The sequence below is a fragment of the Mauremys reevesii genome, linkage group 3 (genome assembly GCF_016161935.1).
Source record: "Mauremys reevesii isolate NIE-2019 linkage group 3, ASM1616193v1, whole genome shotgun sequence".
Classification (NCBI taxonomy): domain Eukaryota; kingdom Metazoa; phylum Chordata; order Testudines; family Geoemydidae; genus Mauremys; species Mauremys reevesii.
Window position 1 is genome coordinate 183,328,877 of NC_052625.1, and position 21,749 is coordinate 183,350,625.

The 21,749-nt window shown below is 39.6% G+C and overlaps 1 protein-coding gene across 4 annotated transcripts in view; it reads right to left on the reverse strand.

The window, feature by feature from the left end:
- NBAS (NBAS subunit of NRZ tethering complex) overlaps positions 1-21,749 on the reverse strand; it is a 350,592-nt gene that overhangs the window by 317,272 nt on the left and 11,571 nt on the right. For all 4 annotated transcript variants that reach the window (XM_039531043.1, XM_039531042.1, XM_039531044.1 and 1 more), the window contains exons 5-9: positions 21,478-21,525; positions 20,257-20,300; positions 18,704-18,837; positions 17,400-17,533; positions 17,201-17,299 (exon numbers count right to left, since the gene is read on the reverse strand). In XM_039531043.1, the coding sequence (XP_039386977.1) occupies positions 17,201-17,299; positions 17,400-17,533; positions 18,704-18,837; positions 20,257-20,300; positions 21,478-21,525 (459 nt within the window). The remainder of the gene's footprint in view (positions 1-17,200; positions 17,300-17,399; positions 17,534-18,703; positions 18,838-20,256; positions 20,301-21,477; positions 21,526-21,749) is intronic.

The window sequence follows — 21,749 nt, forward strand, 5'->3', positions numbered from 1 at the left end:
CGGAAGTTGTAAGAAGCGAGTACAGTAAAATCCTGCAAGCGTAAGCATAATCTATCTAGAAAGCTTTATAGACTAAAAAGGAAACTCTGTCAAGGTAGATATAGACTTGTGGTTACTATGTTCTGCAACCAAATACCTCTTTAAGCTGAATCGAGCATTTTTAAGTCTAGCAAATTGACCACAACTAGCCACATACAGAAGAGATGAGCTGGGCACAGGTGCACAGTTCATAAGTTCAAAACAACAACAAATGCCACCCTGGAATATTTGGCCACCTTGATTGGTTGACTTGTTTTGAAGCACGGCCAGCAAATATCGTATAAATAAGATGCAGAGGTGGGTGGGTGTGTGAGATTGTCTGCCGTTGCTTTCCCAGAGGAAGGAGTGACTGACGACATTTACCCAGAACCACCCGCAACAATGATTTTTGCCCCATCAGGCACTGGGATCTCAACCCAGAATTCCAAGGGGCAGGGGAGACTGCGGGAACTATGGGATAGCTACGGAATAGCTACCCACAGTGCAATGCTCCAGAAATCGATGCTAGCCTCGGACCGTGGACGCACACCACCGAATTAATGTGCTTAGTGTGGCCGCGTGCACTCGACTTTATACAATCTGTTTTACTAAACCGGTTTATGTAAAATCGGAATAATCCCGTAGTGTAGACTTTATAGTCTGTGTTGCCTTTATAGTCATAAGTCATTAAAAACCTTTCTTAAGAAATAATTAGTTGTTAGTTTCTCTTTTGCGGACACTACTCAACCTCATTACATTTGTGTTGGGTGGTGGGAAGTAGCGAACACCCAGAGCCTCACTAAGGCCCATATAGGAGCCCCCCTAGAGCTCTGATGTGTGCCTCCTCCTTCCATTAATCTCCACAATAAGGTAAGCTCTGACACTATTTTACAAATAGAGAAGGTCTGTACAATATCTGTACAAATAGAGAAGGTCACAGTTAAGTTACAATTTGGGTATGGAAGATAAAATGTAAAGAATTTGGGCAGGAAGGAGGACACACAGGTGCCAGTGCCTAACTGATTAAAATGTTATTTTCGAGTGTGGGATAAGGTAATGGGTTCAGTAAATTTGAAGGAGGTAGCTAGTTTTACCTATATAATGTAAATGAAAAACAATACTCTTTGGGAACCATTTCTGGACTGCAGTTCAACATTAACTGATGGAACTCTGACCCTTTTGCATGACCGTGATGTGCAGCAGCATTGCCAGGAACCCCCAGATGAATGAATCCTGACTGCCCATGGGTGAGATCTGTCTGTATATTGGGAGTGGTGAGCATAAGAGAGTTGCTTGGTATATGTATTCTGTGTGTGTTGCTAATAAATAGATGTTTAGAGCAGAACTATGTAAGGCTCTTTTACCAGGAAAAGGTTCTGCAGACCTGTAGAGCCCTGAGCCCCAAGGGAAAAGGTGGGTACTTAAATTGACCAGGTTTCTTCCAGAGCCCTGTGGGTAAGGACAGGTGCCTTGCACACTGAGCCCTTGGATGGGGGTGCCTAAATTGACTGGGTCACCCCTTGAGCCCTCAGTAGGGTATAGATGGCATGCCCTAAACTGAGCAGGGAACACCAGGCTCACAGGCAAGTGCAGAAACCATGAGGACGCAATAACAGGTAAGGCTATGCAGCTGGGACACTCTCACCCAGGCTGAGTAAACCCAAGTGCCAATCACTGAGGTTATCTGTGCAGTGTAGACATAGCCTAAGACTGGAATCCCACGGTGTTTGGTGCTGTACCTAGAAACAGTAAGAAATGGTCATTTCCCCCAAAGAGAGTTTGCAATCTAAATAGACAAAATAGACAGGATTCAGAAAAAGGAAGTATTATTATCCACATTTTACAGAAAGGAAATGGAAAGACAGATTTTGTCTTAAGCATGTGCTTAACTTTAAATTATGATTATTCTCATTTAATTCTGGCAAGTCTTTGCAGGAACAGGGCCTAGTTGCTTTCTTCTATATCTCAGAAAATATGCTGCAGAGTTGGGCATTGCCACCACATGTCCCAACTCTCAGCCCAACTTATACCCACAAAACCATTTTTTCCTCTCTGTGCTAAATCAACTTCATCCTTGATATATCTCAAATTATGTCAAATCAAGCCCATCAAAGATGAATTGGGCCCAATGTATGAGTTACTTACATTTTTCCCATCTCTGAGTTCCAAATAAGATATGCTGATATATAGATAACTTTTTTTGGAAAAAGATAATTTAAAACACATTCAAAGACTTGAGATTCTTTAACAAGAACAAAAATACACTCAAAATATGTTGCTGGAACAAACGTCAGCAAAAAGAGTTTACATCATCCTACTATTTTAACATTTAGTTGCTTATTTATAAATAAAAATATAAAACAAAACAGAAGGACAAAACAGCTTATTCTATCAACAACTACCTATACTAAGTATAGATAAAATTGCATCTTAGTACATAGCGGTATAACCTACACATCGCTGCATGTATATCAGTTAGTAATATTGTTAATTACACACAGTAGAAAACATGGCCAGATATGGAAAACACCATTTTAAAACACTTTAAAACACACAACTAGTGCTGATTACTACTAAAAGAAAAAAAAAATCAACACTTTTTCCTTTAAGCCCCTATGATTACTGTTAAACAAGCAGTTGTGTTTTTTAGAAACTAGTAATTACTTTGAAAAGAATGTTTAGAACATAGCCCTATGCTAGCCTTTTTTATTGTGCGTATGACTATTGAAAAACAAGCTATCAAAGTAAAAATATTCGTACAGAAGGATCAATCAATCTGGGAAAGAAATGAGTAAAGAAATTAACAATCTGGGTAACAATTGTGTATCTTTATTGTTCAAGATGTGTTACTCTTGAAAGATTCTGCCACCTAGTGGTTAAGATGTATATAAAGCTTGTTCATGGTTAAAATGCATTCCCAGATAGGTGATTTACTAAAACTATAAAAACTAAAAATCAGGGTTGCATCTAGCAACATGGAACCACCCTGGGTAATGCTCAACTTTGCTTGGATAGTTCAAAACAATTTTTAAAAGTGAAATGTTCTGCCTAAAATTGAATGTGGTCCAAGGGATGTTCAACTTAAAAATAGGTTTTAATTATCTCATTTAATTTGGGCTAATCAGCATAAACTGAGTAACATCTGATTGCAGAAGAGAAAGAGCATCTTTTCACTTTTATTACTATCTAGTAGCCTAACTGAAACCTCTCACTGATTCAGCACCATGATAATCCTCTACAGCACTGAAATGGAACGTGACCTAGTGGCTGCTTGGGATGTTATATTTAAAAAAAAAAAAAGTTTATATTCATATCTAATTATAGACCCATTCATTTCATGGATAAACCATACCCTATGTGGAACTGTATCAAATGCCTTACTGAAATTGAGGTAAATTACATCCACTGTGTTTCCTTTATCTAAAAAATCTGTTACCTTCTCAAAGAAGGAGATCAGGTTGGTTTGGAACGATCTACCTTCTGTAAAACCATGTTGTATTTTGTCCCAATTACCACTGACCTCAATGTCCTTAACTACTTTCTCCCTCACATTTTTTTCCAAGACCTTGCATGCTACAGATGTCAAACTGACAGGCCTGTAGTTACCTGGATCACTTTTTTTTTTCCCTTTCTTAAAAATAGGAAATATGTTAGCAATTCTCCAGTCATACAGTACAACCCCTGAGTTTACAGATTCATTAAACATTCTTGCTAATGGGCTTGCAATTTCATGTGTCAGTTCCTTTAATATTCTTGGATGAAGATTATCTGGGCCCCCTGATTTAGTCCCATTAAGCTGTTTGAGTATGGCTTCTACCTCGGATGTGGTAATATGGATGGACCATTGTTCTGACCCAGTATGGCCATTCTTATGTCCTACTAAGGATGTAAATAATGTGTAAAAACAGTAACCATGTAAATCGATTAAAATTCTATTGGTTACACGGTTCAATGATTACCCGGGGAACTATGGGTCCAATGGGTGCTGCACCACCCCCATGTTTTACATGGGGCTCTGCTGCTGCCCCCCCGCCTGGGGATCCCTTCTGCTGCCGCCCACACCAACATCCCAGCTTGCCTGGGGTGCCAGCTGCCGGCCCCGGGGCCAGAGCTCCGTTGCTGCAGCGCCTGGGGTCTGCTGCTGCCCGGCATCCCAGTACGTCCAGGGTCCTGCATCAAGCTTATCAGTTAACTGGTTAAACTCTTATAACCCTATGCCCTACACCATTTAATATATTTATCGGTGACCTGGAAGAAAACAAAATCCTCACCAATAAGGTTTGCAGATGAGGCAAAAATTGGGAAAGTGGTAAATAATGAAAAGGACAGGTCACTGATTCAAAGTGATCTAGCTTGTTTCATAAACTGGGCGTAAGTAAAGAACATGGATTTTAATATGGCTAAATCAGTTATACTCAGACTGAGGCTTGTGATCCACAAGTGGCTCTTTACTGGGTCTCCTGCAGCTCTTTGTAGAACATGATATTAAAATACTGTGAGATTTAATTATTAACCAGTCTAAGTTATTAATCAATCAGGATACTTTTACTATGTGATTAACCAAATAGGGTTGATAAAATAATAATACTTGGTCAGTCATTTTGCTGTGAAAATCATATATAAATTAATATTTCCCATCTTACTGTTTAAATATGAATATGTAGTACTACAGTAAATGAAACAATGAAGCCACACTACTGTGGCTTTACTGTGGTCACTAATTTGACTAAACCAGAAGGTCTGAGTAGCACTGGGCTAAATGTACACGTGTACCTCTGGCTACATTCTTTGTTCCTATTCTTATGGGATGGGGGACTCTCTCCTGGGAAGCAGTGACTCTGAAAAAGATTTGGGGGATCATGGTAGATAATCAGTTGAACATGAGCTCCCAGTATGACACTGTGTCGAAAAGAACTAATGCAATCCTGGAATGCAAGTAAGCACCTCTGCATTTGGCACTGGTGCAACCGCTGCTGGAACAGTGTCCAGTTCATGTGTGCACAATTCAAGAAGGATGTTGATAAATTGGAGAGGGCTCAGAAAAGAGTCATGAGAATGATTAAAGGATCAGAAAACATGCCTTATGACGTTAAAATAAATAGATTGAGCTCTTTGAGTCTCACAAAGAGAAGGTTAAGGGTGACTTGTTTACAGTCTATATTTAATAATAGACTCTTCAATCTAGCAGAGAAACGTATAACACAATCCAATGGCTGGAAACTGAAGCTAGACAAATTCAGACTGGAAATAATGGTGATAATAATTAATAATTGGAACAATTTACCAAGAGTCATAGTGGATTCTCCACCACTGACCATTTTTTAATCTAGATTGGCTGTTATTCTAAAAGATATGGCCTAGCAATTATTTTGGGGAAGTTCTATGGCCTGTGCTATACCAGAAATCAGATTAGATGGTCATAGCAGTCCCTTCTAGCCATAGAATCTGTGAATCTCTGGGTACTACATCCAAGAAAGTGAGCAGCCATATTGTGCTTCAACTGTAGCTCCCTAGTGGCCTCTTTAATGGAGCAGAAGCATCTGCTGTGCAATACTTAAAGTAAAACAAGTATAACAGAAAAAGCACTTTGACAAGACTCCAAAAATGCATCTGCTTTCCTTTTAAGACACTTATGACAATTGTGAATTTACCTTACTACAAATATCTAAAGCTTGGATCAAAGCCTATATGAAATCCAGTGCCTAAGCAAAACTTTGCTACTTTAATGGTGCTGGGAAACAGATTTTTCTATGAATAAGTAATGCTTCTCATTATGCAGTGAATTACATGAAGGGATTTTCATCAGTGAATTGTCAGATTATTGATCAACATTCCCTCACATAGACCCAGGATGGACACGGTTGTGCAATGTTCATAAATATCAAACAACATTTGGCTTGCAGGTTCCATCACCAAATAATATGCTAGCAATGTGCAAAGACTGCTTGAAACAAGCCATTTATCTAGTGACTATATATAGGAAATAGAATATTTCCATTTAAAATTAAACTATTTTGTTTTTAATTTGACACCAATAATTCATTGGTTTCAGAGTAGCAGCCGTGTTAGTCTGTATCCGCAAAAAAAAAACAGGAGTACTTGTGGCACCTTAAAGACTAACAAATTTATTTAAGCATGAGCTTTCGTGAGCTACAGCTCACTTCTTCGGATGCACAGAATGGAACACACAGACAGGGGATATTTATACATACAGAGAACATTGGGATTCTCTCTCTCTCTCTCACACACACACACACACACACACACACACACACACACACACACACACACACACACACACACTTCTAGTCAAGCTGAGCAAGTCTCCTTCAAAAGATATTCAAGCAAAGAGAGCCAGCATCGGGACTTTTTCCTAATGGAACTCACTGTTTAAAAATATGGTTTTCAGCATCACATTCAAGAGGAAGTTAAAAATACAACACCTAATGGAAGCTGAATTCCCACCTCCAGGATCTATATTAGGCAGCAGTTCTTCCAGCCCCCGGGCTAGAGGCTGGCCCAGACCCCAGGAGCCAGAGCCTCAGGAGTCAATGGGGCAGAGCAGCAGCATGGTTGGAAAAGGGGGAGAAGAAAGAGGACACTCCAGACAGGGTGCCCCCAACCCCACTCCCCATTTTTGTCTGGAAGCTGCTTCACAGCATTTGCAAACTCCTTCTATATGGACCCATTCTCCCAAAGAGCAATTTGGATCAGGAGTCTACCCAGCAAGCAGTTCACTAAAAGGCACAGAGCAGCATGGCTTTTCCTCAGCTCTCTGACATTAGCCAACATTACTTGTGTGAGATGCTGTTGATTTATGAAGTAAACAATTATTAGGAAGGAAGTCTAGAGAGGTCACTGGAGGAAAGATGGGGAGTTGCACTGTGAAGGACAGACATGAGAGTGGTCAGTTAGACGAGAAAGAGGATGGGGGCGATGCATAGTAACTGGACTTGTTTTCTCACACATGTAAGATACCTACCACAATTATGGAAATTATATAAATACAGGATATAAGAACTTTAACAGAATATTAATTCAGCTGGAAAGAAAGAGAAAGCTGCATCTCAGGGAGCTGTGGTCATGGAGTAAAGTGCAATCCTGCTTTCTCTTGCCCGCTGCTACAAGGTGTTTCCGATGTAGCATGTGCTTCTGCAGCCGGGAGGATGGGTGCGCGTCTTTTTAGAACACTCACATTTAGGATTGGGTTTTTGGTTTTTTGTTTGTTAATTTTAAACATACTGAACACGCATAAAACACATTTCAGTCAACTTTCAAAGGCCTGCTATAAAAACAAGGGAAGCGTTTGAGCGTCTCAAAAAAGTTCTCAAACTTATAACAAAATGTTGGGCAATCTAAATATAGCAGTCACTACAATTTACCTCCTAGAATAACAGATTATAATTTTTCTATCATTTGAGAAACTGGACTAGAAACAAGCATGACAATCTGATTCTGCAGTATGTTTGACATGCAAATCTCTAATTCATTGTAATGGCACTGATCTGGATGAACAAGCACAGGGCTGAGAACTCAGGAAGTCTGAAATTCTAATCCGAGTGCTGACCCTAACTCAGTGGACTTTGGGCAAGCTCCTACACCTTCATGTCTGAGCTTCCCCGGTTGTAAAACAGATATAACAATGCTTACCCACCTACCTCAGTGGAGAGGATTAAAGGTCGGTACGTGTATTGAACATTGTTATGGGTAGCTTTCACCTCTTGAGTGCCGCCTTGGCAGAGTGTGTGTCCCTGCACTTTCTCTCTGCTTTGTGGTGAGTTTTCAGTAACTCAGCCCTTCGGTCGAGTCTCTCTCAGTCTGCATGTGAATTAAAAAGCAAACCCCCTTCTGGGGTACAAGTCCAGCAGGGGCCTCTCTCAGTGCCCTCTATAATGGCTCTTTATCTGCAGCCCTATCAGTGCAGCAGAACCTATAGCAATACCCTTGTTCAAACTGTCTCTCAGTCCCTTCTGAACTCTCTCAAATTGTCCCTGTTCTGGTATAAAGCAGTGCCCCAAGGCTCCCTCCCTAGAGGCAATATCTTCATCTTATCTGGGTCTTTTTGGCCCCAAGTCTCCAGCTGGGTCACTAGAGTTCAATTCCCCTTCCAAGGGTGCCTCAAAGTCCAGGCCTCTTTCCCAGTGGCTAATATGAGGAGTGGGGGAATCTGGACCATCCACTGCTCCAGGTCCCAGCCCAAGAACCCTATAGATAGCAGCTGCCCACCATGTACCTGTGTTGCTGCTACAATTCTCTGGGCCACTTCCTTGCAGCACCAAGCACATTCTTACCCTTACCTCAGGGCCTAGTCCTGGTTGCCTGGGCCAGCACTGCTCTGTCCAAGGTCCTGTAGCTCCCTCAGCCAGCCAGGCACACCATCTATGCTCCTCCAACTCCAGCAAGGAACTGAACTCACTCTGGAGGCTAGCCCTGCAGCTCATTTTATACTAGCCTACTGGGCCCTGATTGGTTGCATCCCAGAGCCACTCTAGGCAGCTTGGAGGCCCTCTCTGCTGCCCTTTTCTGGGGTGGGGTGTGGCAGGTCCATGAGGCCTCCAGCAGGGGGCTCAAGACCCAGTCCACCCTGACACAAACATATAAAGGACTATGAAAATACTGGTATTATTATGGGAGTTCAGTAAATGTAAGGACTGAAGACCTAGCTTCAGTACCAAACACAGAGAACTGCCTGAGAGATCAACAGTAAGCATACTGTTATTTTACTGCCCTCCAAAAAGGTAAGTGGTTTATTTCTCCCCTCCTTCCCTCATTTTAAGAGCCAGATTCACATGTAGGTTATATGCAAGTACCCATCTGTTGAGTGATAAAAAGTGGTGCTAAGTGTAAATTCAGACAGTGCCACAACAAAATGCATAAGGCAGGCAATAAAACAGTGGAAATGTATCAGCACAAAGAAGCCAGAAAGTCATGGAAGACCTACTGCACAGATGTCATTTGCTAATAATCAGAAGATAGGGGTCAAACATACACAAGATTAAACTATTTACAGCCATATATAATTTACTCAGTCCATAGGCACTTCACAAGGTTTATATCAGCTCTCATTTACCAAGCCAAAAAAAAAAAAAAAAGACTAAATTAAACTAGAAACATCTCAATGGTGTCAGAGTCCTGAAATTCTATTACAACTGACTACACTCTGTTGTCAGAGGTGAGTAATAGCCCAACAGTGGCATGAAGATCAAGGGAAAAGTTGTTAATAATGGTAGCAGCAACAGAAGGTCCAACTCTGCTCGAACTGGCTTTTAAAAACTCCATTAAAATAAGTCTTTTCCCTGGGATTTTGGAAAAATCATCACATACAGTGCAATACATTTATAATTTAAAAGTCTCTTCTCAGGATAGATTAAGTTCAGTGACAGCTGGAATGAAGCTGCCACATCAAGTTAGACAAAGAACCTTCTCCCAAGACAAAAGACCTTCTCTCCCAAGACTGAAGAAGAATTCATCATGGCAGCACATACTTAAAATTTTAAAAAGCTCTTCATTGAGACAGCAAAATGCAACAGCAGGAGCAGAAGCTATTAAGATGAATAGAGCCACTGCTATCAAAAGAACCTTAAAGCTCTTCTGAGAGCCATAGAAAAGGCCTAGATCCATTTACAAATTATTAATTTTTTTTCCAGAGCTGGACAGGAGACTCAAAATAATAATGAAAACAAAAAACAAAAAAACCACATGACAGGTGCCTGAGGCTGCCAATAATCAAATCCTTTGAGTCAAAAGTGCTTAGCTTCATAGATGCAGTGCTGTTGTAGCCATGTTGGTCCTAGGATATTAGAGAAAATGTGAATGAGGAAAACTTTTATCAGAACAACTTCTGTTGATGAGACAGACAAGCTTTTGAGCTTACACAGAACTCTTTTTCAGGTCACTTGAAGTATGCTTTTACCTACTTCAGGTGATCTGAGGCAAAGTTCTGTATAAGCTCAAAAGCTTGTCTGTCTCAGCAACAGAAGTTGGTTCAATAAAAGTTATTTCTCCTCTCACCTTGTCTCTCTCAGTTTTACATCATTTGAATAAACCAAGACTATGTCAACGAAAAGATTACAGATGCAAGTTTTGCATTCCCCTTATCACGACTACCACACTCATATTATCTGTTGGAGATAGCCAAAGCACCGTCTCCCTGCCAATACAGTATTGAAGACACACACAATTCTACAGTAGGTAAATGCATATGGCTTCCCAGACCCAAGCAAAAAAGAGGTAAGGGTGTAAGATTCAAAAACATTACTTATTCAGCAAACTGGAAAGACACTGCAAAAATAAAGCCCAGGGACTTTGGAGACAAAACCTCACACAGACTCAACCTTCAGATAAGAAGCCCTTTCACATCCATTCTCCATTTCCATTTCCAATACGAGCTACAAACCCAACGAACCAAACACCCATCCATCATACATGCTTCACAGAGCCAGAAGTGCTATCAACCTGCTATAGGACACATCCAGTAATTTCTTGCCCATATACCTCACATACAGACCAGAGCATTGATTAATGCCCAGCATGACTTCTCTTCTCACTCTACAAACAGTCCCTCATCCGTCATATCATTATGAATCAGAGTGCCCAATCTATCTCTCCTATCCTCCCAACACAAATTGAAGATTCCACCATTCCTTCCCCATTCACTCTTTCAACGTGAATTGGAGACTCCTCTCATCAAAGACAACTACAAATACAATCAATGCTAAACAAAGTTTATAAATTCAGACGAGAAAGAGGTCTATTTTGACTGGAATGACCCAAGGCCATACAATTTTACTCAATGATCCCTGCATCTAGACCAACAGCTTGTGGTTGAACTAGACATTAGCACATATCTTTAAATCAAGACCAGATGCCATGTGATAGTGAATTGCTAATGTTTCAACAGTTAATTACCCTCACTGTTAAAAATTTGGTGACTTCAAATTCCAAACCACAGTTCTCAGAGTACACCCATTCATTAAACCAAACCAGACACTCTTTAAACAAGGGAAGGAAAGGGAAAAGAGAAGAGATTGTATTGCGCTTGCATTTGTAGTCAATTTTTTTTTTTAATTCTAAAGCTGAGAGAATGATAAGCACAGTCTCATTAGGTCATAATTGTGACTCCATAAGTCACAATAACCTCTCATTATACTTATTTAAATATTCTCTCTGTACTACTAGCAGTTCAAAACACCACAGGACCATGTCAGTGCACCAAACTAAGACATGAAAACAAAGCCCCATATTCTATGTGACACATTAGAACTAAAATAGTGGCAACATTAAGGTAATAATTGGAGATCTACCAATCTCCTAGAACTGGAAGGGACCTTGAAAGATCATTGAGTTGAGTCCAGCCCCCTGCCGTCACTAGCAGGACCAATTTTTGCCCCAGATCCCTAAATGGCCTCCTCAAGGATTGAACTCACAACCCTGGGTTTAGCAGGCCAATGCTCAAACCACTGAGCTATCCCTCCCCCCAACATTCCCCCAAGTTCTCTCCTCACTGACCTCCACTCCACTCACTAGGACATTCACTGTAATATAAAAATAGTAATGTTTTATTTAAACAAATTTAAATATTTTCAGTGAGCTAAGATTTTCACATTAACTCCTGCCTGTACTGTGTAAGCTTCCCCAACATAATCAACTGTGTAGGTGGGGTAGGGCCGAGGTATGAACAGATTCCATCCATGTCTGTTTTGAGCTGTCATTTGAGCCTGTGGGGGTTTTGTCTGGATGGTTTTATAGATCATATTTTACCATTGTCTCCCTGTGCGTCCATGCGCTCTCTCTATGCACTCTGCCATACAGAACAACTTTAGGCCGTGAGTATGAGGTCGATGAACTGTGCCTCCAGTGCTTAATTTGTGCCAGGGCTGAGCACCGACACCTCTAGGCTTGGCAGCTCATAGCCCCGGCACCTCTGGCCTTGCTGCATCAATTATGAATGTAAAAAAAATTGCTTGAGCCCCAGAAGCTCTTTCATTACAAATTAAGCACTGTCTGTCTCTCTCTGACAAAAAAACCCAAATATCTGATCACCAGTGGAACATCCAGATCTAGAGATAAGGGTTCCAAAAGGCAAATGGATTTTCTGCTAGCTTATGTTGCTGGTAGGCCAACCCTGGCAGGGTACCCGTACTTATACCGCCCTCATAACCGTAGTGTCCAAGCACCTCCCAAAAGTGCATTACGGAAGGAGACCAGCACGTGTCATTTTCTAGGAAAATTCTGTGAAGGTTTTAATCGATTTCTTTTATGTCAGCCCCACTATGTGCTTTTATTATTGACAGCAAGATCAAAGCAGTGCCTTGCACTTGGAATGGGAAGTGGTGAGGTCTGCTCCTGTGGAAGTTGGCTCTGCAGCCTTGCACTGGCCCCTGAGAAAAGCTCCGTCTTCTGCAAAGACTAGTTTCACCCTTGCAGCGATTATGATTGAGGAATGGAAGTATCGACCAATCGCTATCCTGAAGCTTCAGGCAATTTCTGAGAAAGGGGACAATTAGGGTTACTCACATCTAGGAAGGCACAGGTGGAGGCTTTGGTTTTGCTGTTCAAGAAGCACTTGAGGCTTTTTGAACCTCCTCTGTCTCCTCCCATTATGAGAAGCTGATGAGGTAACTTTAAAATTTGAGGGATGGATTTAAATTTCTCATCTTGTACTCCAACCCATTTTGGCAACAGGATGCATAACTGTACTCAGCTCCTAATCCTGACATCACATCAAACCATATCAGACAAGTTTAACATGTCTGTTAATATTATCAGCAGTGAAACTTCAAAGTTTACACTTTTCACACAGCTATTGTTTCAAGTTGTCTGCAGACTCAACTGAACAGCACTGCATCATCATATTTATTTACTTTGCAATTATTGCATCTCGAGTCTTAAAATTGTTTTAAAATGAAAGCACAGACTCTTAACCACAACTCTGTGGCACTTTAAAAGTGAACTTCCATTATGTAGCAATTTTACAGGACTACATGATTATATTATACATAAGCTAATGAATGAACCAGTCTGGTCGGTCGGTCTCACTCCCACTCCCACTCAGAAAAGGAGAAAGCAAACAAACAGTAAGTAAAACAGTGGCAGGTAAATTAGACAGTTGATGTTCTTAACATTTCAATAAAGCATTCACATAGGTCCATAATCAGGCTATTTTTAATCTAGCTGTCTCCCTTTAAATTCTCTCACTTTCTGGACAATAAGAATAACTCCAAGAAAAGGCTTTGCATAAGAATCTTGAGCTGTCTGGTGTCAGAAGTCAAGAATTTTCTGACACCCAGAAAGAATGAAAAAATCAAGAGGAACAGAGGATTTGCCCACTCACAGGATCAAAGTATCATCTGTTTCATTCTCTTCATCCACAGAATTAAAAAAATCTTTCAAATACTGATTTTTAAACACTACTGAACATAAGGTTTTCCAACTATTCAAGATTTAATGATACTATTATTATGAATTTAGGACCATCCTCCAGCACTAGGTATAATACATCTTTCTTTTCGAGCCAGAACGTTACTTATCCTCATAGAACAGGCGGTATTTACGTAAAATATGAGGAAACAACTTTTATCAACTGTAGGCTTCCTATTAAATCAGCCATAATTGCTAATCCTCTGGCTACTGAACATTTCTAACAACAAAAGGCACCCGATAACACTGTCTGCTGCTTTTGTTTACTTTACTTACTAATATCAATCAAATGAAAGACTTTGACCAAATCCACTGGGATAAGAAACACTTTTTATGCAATAAATATTTTATTTATCTCAAAGTTTTCCGTGCATAAATAGTTTTGACAAGATTGCTGTGTGTGCAAGTAACTGCATGATATTCAGAGCTTCAATTACTCAACTGTCAAATACATCAATTGATTTAGTTTCCATTTTTAGAAATTCCATAGCAGCTAATATACCTAGTATGAAAAAACAAAACAAAAACATGATGTAATTTTTCCACAAAGAGAATGAAACAGCCAAGAACATCCAAGTAATGTCTGGATCAGTCACACACATGTACTATGAGCTAGTGTATTAGCCAATATTCTTCACAGTACAGTAAAATTCATTCTGAAGGTTTAATCAAGTCTTGATCACAAATCTGGCAGCAGGAAAGATGGCTTGTTTTTAAGATCTGGGTGCAAACATAGTAAATGTCAAGAGCTAATAGGCTTGGCCTGAATGAGGTCCAGTGCAGCCAGGTGCTTTATAAGTTTCTCCATACAGCTCTGCCAAAACATTTTAACTCTGACCTATAATACCCTGGAACGCTGGAGGAGGCTGTCACTTGTACTGAATTTGAATTATGCCAAGTTACGTGATATGAACAAATGAGGGAGAAGATGACCAAATTCCTTCACTTCTGACCAAAGCCAGGATTAATTTAATAAATCAGTTAACTCCAAGATGCAAGTCTCCTACTTAAAAGGACTGTAAAGAAGAAGGACTGATGCCAGGGGCGGCTCTATGTATTTTGCCGCCCCAAGCACGGCGGTCAGGCAGCTTTCAGCAGCGCGCCTGCGGGAGGTCCGCTGGTAATGCGGATTCAGCTGCATGCCTGCAGGAGGTCTGCCGTTCCTGTGCCTTCGGCATATCCGCCACTGAATTGCCACCGAAACTGCGGGACCGGCGGACCTCCCGCAGGCATGCCGCCAAAGGCAGCCTGACTGACTGCCACCCTCACAGCGACCGGCAGGCCGCCCCCCTGGCTTGCCGCCCCAGACACCCACTTGGTGCGCTGGTGCCTGGGGCCGCCCGACTGATGCTCTCCTTGCTAAGGAAAAAGCTGTTTGTTGAGTTGTAAGCATGGCCATCTCATTAGGCCTGCATAATCAGAGCAGAAGTTCCCCACACCTCAACACAGTGATGTTGCCTTTAACTTTTTTCAACTTGGCTGGTGCAATGAAAGACATCCCTAGCTTCATCTCTGAAAATTATAGCCTCAATTTTCAGTCTCAAACAGCAACAATATCAGTTCTCATAGGAGAAATTCCACCTTACAAGACCAAAGTTTAGACTCTTGCTCTTACATACTGCCATTGAAGAAAAACTGAAAAGAGTGAGGTTTTTAAAAATGGATTAATACATGAAGGAAATATTTGTTTTAGAGACACAGTGTATTAAATAAACATAACTTTGAAAAAAAAAAATCAGGAAAAAAGGAATGGAAGCCACTTCCTAACTTCATCTAAATCCAAATGAAGAGCAGCCAATTAGCCAGTCTTTCAAGTCCACTATCAGTGCCTGACGCATTACAAAAAATCAACATAGAAAAGCTTTGAATATCAAAGCCTGACAGTTCTATTCATGTAGTTGAAAAAATTTGAATGCAAAGAAAAACTATGCATGAAAATAAAAAAATGTGATTCAAAACTGTACATTTTGCATGAATCTGATGTTATTCAAACAATGAAGGATACAGCATGATCTCCTCATTCTAAGGTCTGGTGCTTTATTTGATAATTGAGAGCCACATAAGGAATTTAAGGAAATTCCTCTGAACATTTTTGGCATTTGGGATAATATTGTTCCATTTTGTGGAAAAGCAGGTTTGTCACATCAGCAAGTGTCCCTACATCTCCTCCCATGAACAAAACTCTCTCAAAACAGAGACTGGCATCCTGGATTAGCCGAAAGAGACTACTTTGGATAACTGTTAAAGGAGTTAACATTTTCACTGCCACTAAACTGCAGCATCACTGACAAAACAGAGTGTCATTTTTAAACACGGATAATTTATCACGAAAAATTAACACCTGGCACTGCTGGATTATTAGGCCCAATTCTGATCATACACCATGATTTTTTATGTTGGAGTAACCCCATTGACTTCTATGGATTATTCCTGATTTACATCAGTGTAAGCAAGAGAATAAGACTCACTATTCCTCAACATCTGTAATGTGAGTTTCTCTATGTAGCCAAACACATATTACTTGATTCCTGTGGTAAGGACCAACAAAAAAAGTTACAGTACTATAAATAACTAACCTGTGTATTTAGGGATATTTGATGCAGTAATGGAGATTTCATCAGTCAAGTTAAGTAGTTACACATTTCATAACTACTATGCGACTTTAAAGCATTCTGAATTTAAAAAGGCATTTCTCATATAAGCCTGTGGGAGCGGAGCCTGCCTGTAGTTTCTGCTCTCTGACAGAGTGTTTAACCAATGCTGGTTTGAAAGTATTAAGTAACACCAAAGACTTTGCACATTCCTTGTAAATAAACAAGACTGCATCACAGAAACTACCAGATCCCATCAATTTCAAATTCCAGGTCTAACAATTGGCAGGGCCCCAAACTTTGACTAGCCACTCAGGTTAAAAGAGGCAATAATCTTTTAGAAACCAAATTCTAACATAATGTGAAAATACTCTGATCACAACATAAAAAAGTAACACTGAATACTTAATTTCTTAATAAATAAATAACCATCCCAAAGGAAGAAGATATTATCAGTTTCAGATACAGAAGAATGGAGAGAAAGTAGATCCAATTTATATGCATGGGAAAGCAGGAAATTATAGCTTTGTGTAGTAAATTCCATTTTAATAAAAAGGGAATGTGACACCTAAGAGCCTGATCCTAATGTGAAGACTCTTGTTGACTTTAATGGGCATCAGATCATACCCGAATAAAGCAGAATTACAAATTTAGGTCCTGATCCTGCACATACGTATGCAAACTGTTACACTGAGTTCACGCGTTTGCAGGATGGAAGCCACAATGACCATAAAGTTCCCTTAACTTTCCCATACATTCCAAAGAGAACTGCATTCTTGCAGTTGTGTTCTGCATCATGAGCCTGAACTACACCTCTACCCCGATATACCACCACCCGATATAACACGAATTCGGATATAATGCGGTAAAGCAGTGCTCCAGGTGGGGCGGGGCCGTGCACTCCAGAGGATCAAAGCAAGTTTGGTATAACACGGTTTCACTTATAATGCAGTAAGATTTTTTGGCTCCCGAGGACAGCATTATATCAGGGTAGAGGTGCATCAGTAAAATGACACCATCCACCCAGAGACCATTCACAGTTAGAGACAGCTAATCAGCAACAGGTATTCCTAAGAACCACTGTATGAATGTGTATAACTATATGCAGTACTCTTAGGTATTTATCACTACAATGATTATTCACGTTTTATTTAGTCTGATTAAAAGCTTACCTGTGCCCAAGATGATAAACCACCGTAGTTATTCCATGGGCATAATGGCTGCTGAAGTTGAAACTATGACTCTCTTGGAAGCTTTGGTTTGTTCCAACACTAGACCAGGAAAAATGAATACAGTTTATATTTTATAGGGGGAAAAAGGGTTCTTTAAGTTTGTTCTGAAATGTACCACAAGCATCCGAGTTCATTTTACCTTACAAGATAACTTTTCAATTCTCCACGATAATTGATGACTAGCAGTTCAGCTGACCATTGGGCACTTGCTTTATATTCTACAAAGATCAATCCGGCAATTGCGTAGCTCAGATCTCCTGGAAAACTGGTTGCCTTTTACCAAACAACCCAAAAAAAAAAAAAAAAAAAAAAGACATTTATAGGTAAAAAACACAAAAAAGCAGCTAAGCTGAACTAACAGAAATAATTCATATATTGCATTAGTTCCAGAGGAAAATGAGTTTGCCCTTCACAATACTAAGGAAAAAGCAGTCATGTTAACACAGAACATAAGGTGCTTAGACAATATATTGAGGGAAAGTGATTAAAAGATACCCAAAAATGTTAGCTCATAATAACTTGTCCTTCAGGCTGTGAAAGATTTATTGATTTTAATTCTGAAATTGTTATTAGCTTGCTGCAAACAGCTTTACGTTTCCTCAAATAAAAGACCATTTTGTTGAGATCCCTGTAGCAGCAATGCCAATTTTGGATTGTGATCAAATCAGAATATAAGCTGCACAGTTTCAGACCTGATCAGTACTTTCATGAGAGAAAAAAAAAAAATGGAAGTTCAGATGCTATTGTGGGTAGTGGTGCTGGCAGTGTTCCCTTAGAGCATGATACTCAGACCTCAGTGGTTCAGGAGCCAACTTAGTGATAAACATTACCCAAAAGAGCCACAGTAGTGTGAATTCATTGCTTCGTTTATATATGTGTATACAAATAGTACACACACATATTATTCTTACAGCAAAATGATTGGTTAATAACTTAGACTGGTTAATAATTAAATCACATAGTGTTTCAATATCACATGCTGCAAAGAGCGGCAGGAGAGACATTAGAGACCACTTGCGCCTCACGAGCTCAGTCTGAGTATCATTGCCTCAGAGTGTGATGCCCCAGTAAAGTGTCAGAGGCCACCAAAAGCTGTTGGATCTGCCATATTTTTGGATGAGAGTCAAGATAAAGTTCCAGTCAATTGTGTTCTTTGAAGATCAATTGGTACTTTCAGCGAAAATAATAAGCAGGAATAATGTACTTGTTCATTTAACACTTATAAGCTCAATTGTATTTAGTAATGATAAATACTTCATACTATACTACTAAACACTAATAGCACATTTGTAAAAGTAACAGTCTTTGAAGTGCAAGTCCTTGCACTAGAATATACTGTTATTAAACTTCTACAGAGGAGTGAGTAGAAGCAGCCATTTGTGTGCATACAAGTTACACAGGGTTCCACTGTATGAAACTTTATTTAATAAAGACAGTAAATACCGGAGAAATGACAAAGAGCTCACTGCCCATCAGGTCAAATACTCTCACAGTTCCAGTGCTTTCAGCATAGGCAAGCAGTGTGCAGTCATGACTCCATGCCACTCGTCTCCACTGTGTGTTAGGATCCCTCGGCACTACAGAGAAGGAAGATGTATTCATAAAAAGAATATGGCCATGGTTTCAATGGTTACATTATAAACTGGACTCAACTGTTTTCATCTATCAACTTTCTGAATCTTAATTAGGACAATACAGAGTTTTGTTGGATCACGTAAATGAATCTTACTGTAACTCATCCACTGTAATGGAAAACCTTAACACTAGGAGTCTAAATTTCCTAACTTTTGTACTATAAAAATGTCATTCTTAACACAGCATCAATGTACTGCTTGCATATGTGGGAATCTTTTTAATAATCTTAAAAATAGAGTGGTGTAAAAAAATGGAAGAGATATAACAGAAACTCTGCCTCAAATTTCATTATTACACAGACACGATAATTTTGTAGATAGGTGCTACATAAAGTGTATTCTCTAAAGACCATAAAGAGTTCAATCATCGCATTGTGCACTTATCATTATTGTCCAGCAACAATAACTGATCATCTTACCACCTGAAAATAAGCATCCACTGGGATAAGGAGCAAAGAGAAGATGACAGCCTATTCCAGGCAGCCTATCCCATTATCTAACAGACAGAAAATTAAGACTAGCAGAAGGAAAAAGAGAGACTGATTTGTTTGGTACATACAGTATAAGACAAATATAGCCTCTTTCATTTCCAGCACTATAGTATTACCCTATTGAAAATTATTGTAACAAAATTTTTGGAAGCTTACTGTAATTCTACTTTACGACCACTATTGCATCTGTCGTACCATCATACTGCACTGATATGGCTGTTTTAAAGGAAGAGCTCCCTTCCTCAGACATAAAAGATGTCACATTTGAAGGAGTCATTTAAACACAGTGGGTAACCTTTCCAAAAGCACCTTAATCTCAGGCTCCTAAATCATTTTGAAACTAAGTCTCACTGAAAGTCAATGAGATTTATGGTCCGTGCTTTTGAAATTTTCCCCAAGCATAGCAAGAGGTAGCCAGATTAATAGGATAGAGAAGGCAAAGGATTCTGTTTTAGAGTTATGGTACCTTAAAAAAAAAAAATGAAGTACTCCCTTCAGCTCCTATTACAAACATTTATTTGATCTTTAACTGAGCTTTGGTAGAGGACAGCTGAACCACTGTGCAGTCACACCATAACCAAGATACTTTTGTACACATCAATTCTTGTAGTCTGTCCACTTTTTTGATATTCAATACTCTACTACTGCCTCAACATGCCCTCTTAACTCTACCCTCTCCACATCAGAGATCCAGGCTCAGTACCCTAGTTAGGGTAGAGGAAGGAAAAAGTGGAGAGAAAACAGTCTGTCAAACTGTATCAATGTTATTAAAAGGTATTTCCTTAAAAGAGCATATGAATAATCTTTTAAACCCAATAAGCAACAATACTGCTTAAGAAACCTCCTTGCCATAAAAAAAAGTTTTGCATACCTTGACATTTTCCAACAATGGATCCAAAGTCATCTTTTGCAGACCTGTAAATCATGAACACATGTAATTAACTGAATTTTGATGAAGAAAACTGACAAATACTGCAGCATTTATAAAATAATTAGAAAATACTGAAAGTGCATAATTTGAGAATTTGCACATAGTTAATTTTACTTTCTATTAAGACATTTGATTCCATCCTCACACAGCCAAGATGGCTTAAAACATAGTTTAGGAGCTCTCTCTTTCCAATCCATGGACAAAACTGCTCAAAAGAGTCAGAGGCATCCATTCCACCAGATTATATTAGCACCTGAATAACTAGGCAGGTAAATGTGGGATCTATACAAGATCAGTATCCTTTAAGGCTAGTATTTCATAAACAACGTAAAAATTCAGCCAGTTACAGCTACACAGTAAAAATGCAAACTTCAACCTTACATTCTAGGAAGTTTGATATTTGCGATGTTTTGTCTATTTTCATCAAAACAGTTTTCATACATTTTCTTTTTACATATAAATAGCAGGTTTGATCTTCCAGCAAATGGATTTTTGGAAAGCAAGCAAATACACTCAGTCAAGACTTGTTCTGCAGGTAAGTATGTGGTGGTTGCTATTGAACTTGCAAATGAAGGTGGGTACGTTGTCTTTTTGGGGGAGAGGAAAGTAAAACTCTCTACATCATTTTACTCAAATCAGTATTCTTTGTACAGCACCATAAGTGTTCAAGGCACTTTACAGATAAGTAAAATGACAGCTCCTTGCCACAATCCAGTGAGATTCCAAACAACTCCTCTTCCTTCTGCAATGTGACTTCAGTGGGAGATGAGGGCACTCAGCACCTCAGAAGGTTAAAGCCAGAGATTACTTAACAGAGCAAGAAATGAAATACAAAGGAGAGGGAGATGCAAAGGAGGACAAAAGCAGTGAAAGATCATGAAATGTGCTTAGTGAGGTTCATCCATCTTGTTCATGCCTCTATGTGTCTTCATTTTTTTAAATGTAGTTTGTGTGTTTATGGGCAGTGTCAGGAATAAGGCAGAGGGTGTAAAGCTGCTGCTTTTAAAGTTAATAGGTTCTAAGACCATTTCACAAATTATGATGCCTAAAATGAAAAAATGGAGTTAAGGATTTATAAGCTATATTTTTAAAGGTAAAATTAAATTTTTGTAAGGTACTCCATGAAATTGGTAGTGAAATGATAGATAATACTGAAGTTACCTGATTTCTACACATTGGTCCTGAACAACTGCCAACAGTTTACCATTACTGAAAGGAGGGAAAAAAAGCATTTCATGTTAAAATTCAATTACAGTAAAAAGTTGCTTTTGTGAAACATGGGTCACACAACTATGTATCATTTTACAAACTCAGATTTAAATTGTGTCTTACATTCCACGTGAAAATAATTGGGTGGTGACCAGGTGATTCAGGGGGCCTGAGGTCTTCGCAACCCGGCACTTCGGCGGCAGGTCCCGGAGCGGAAGGATCCC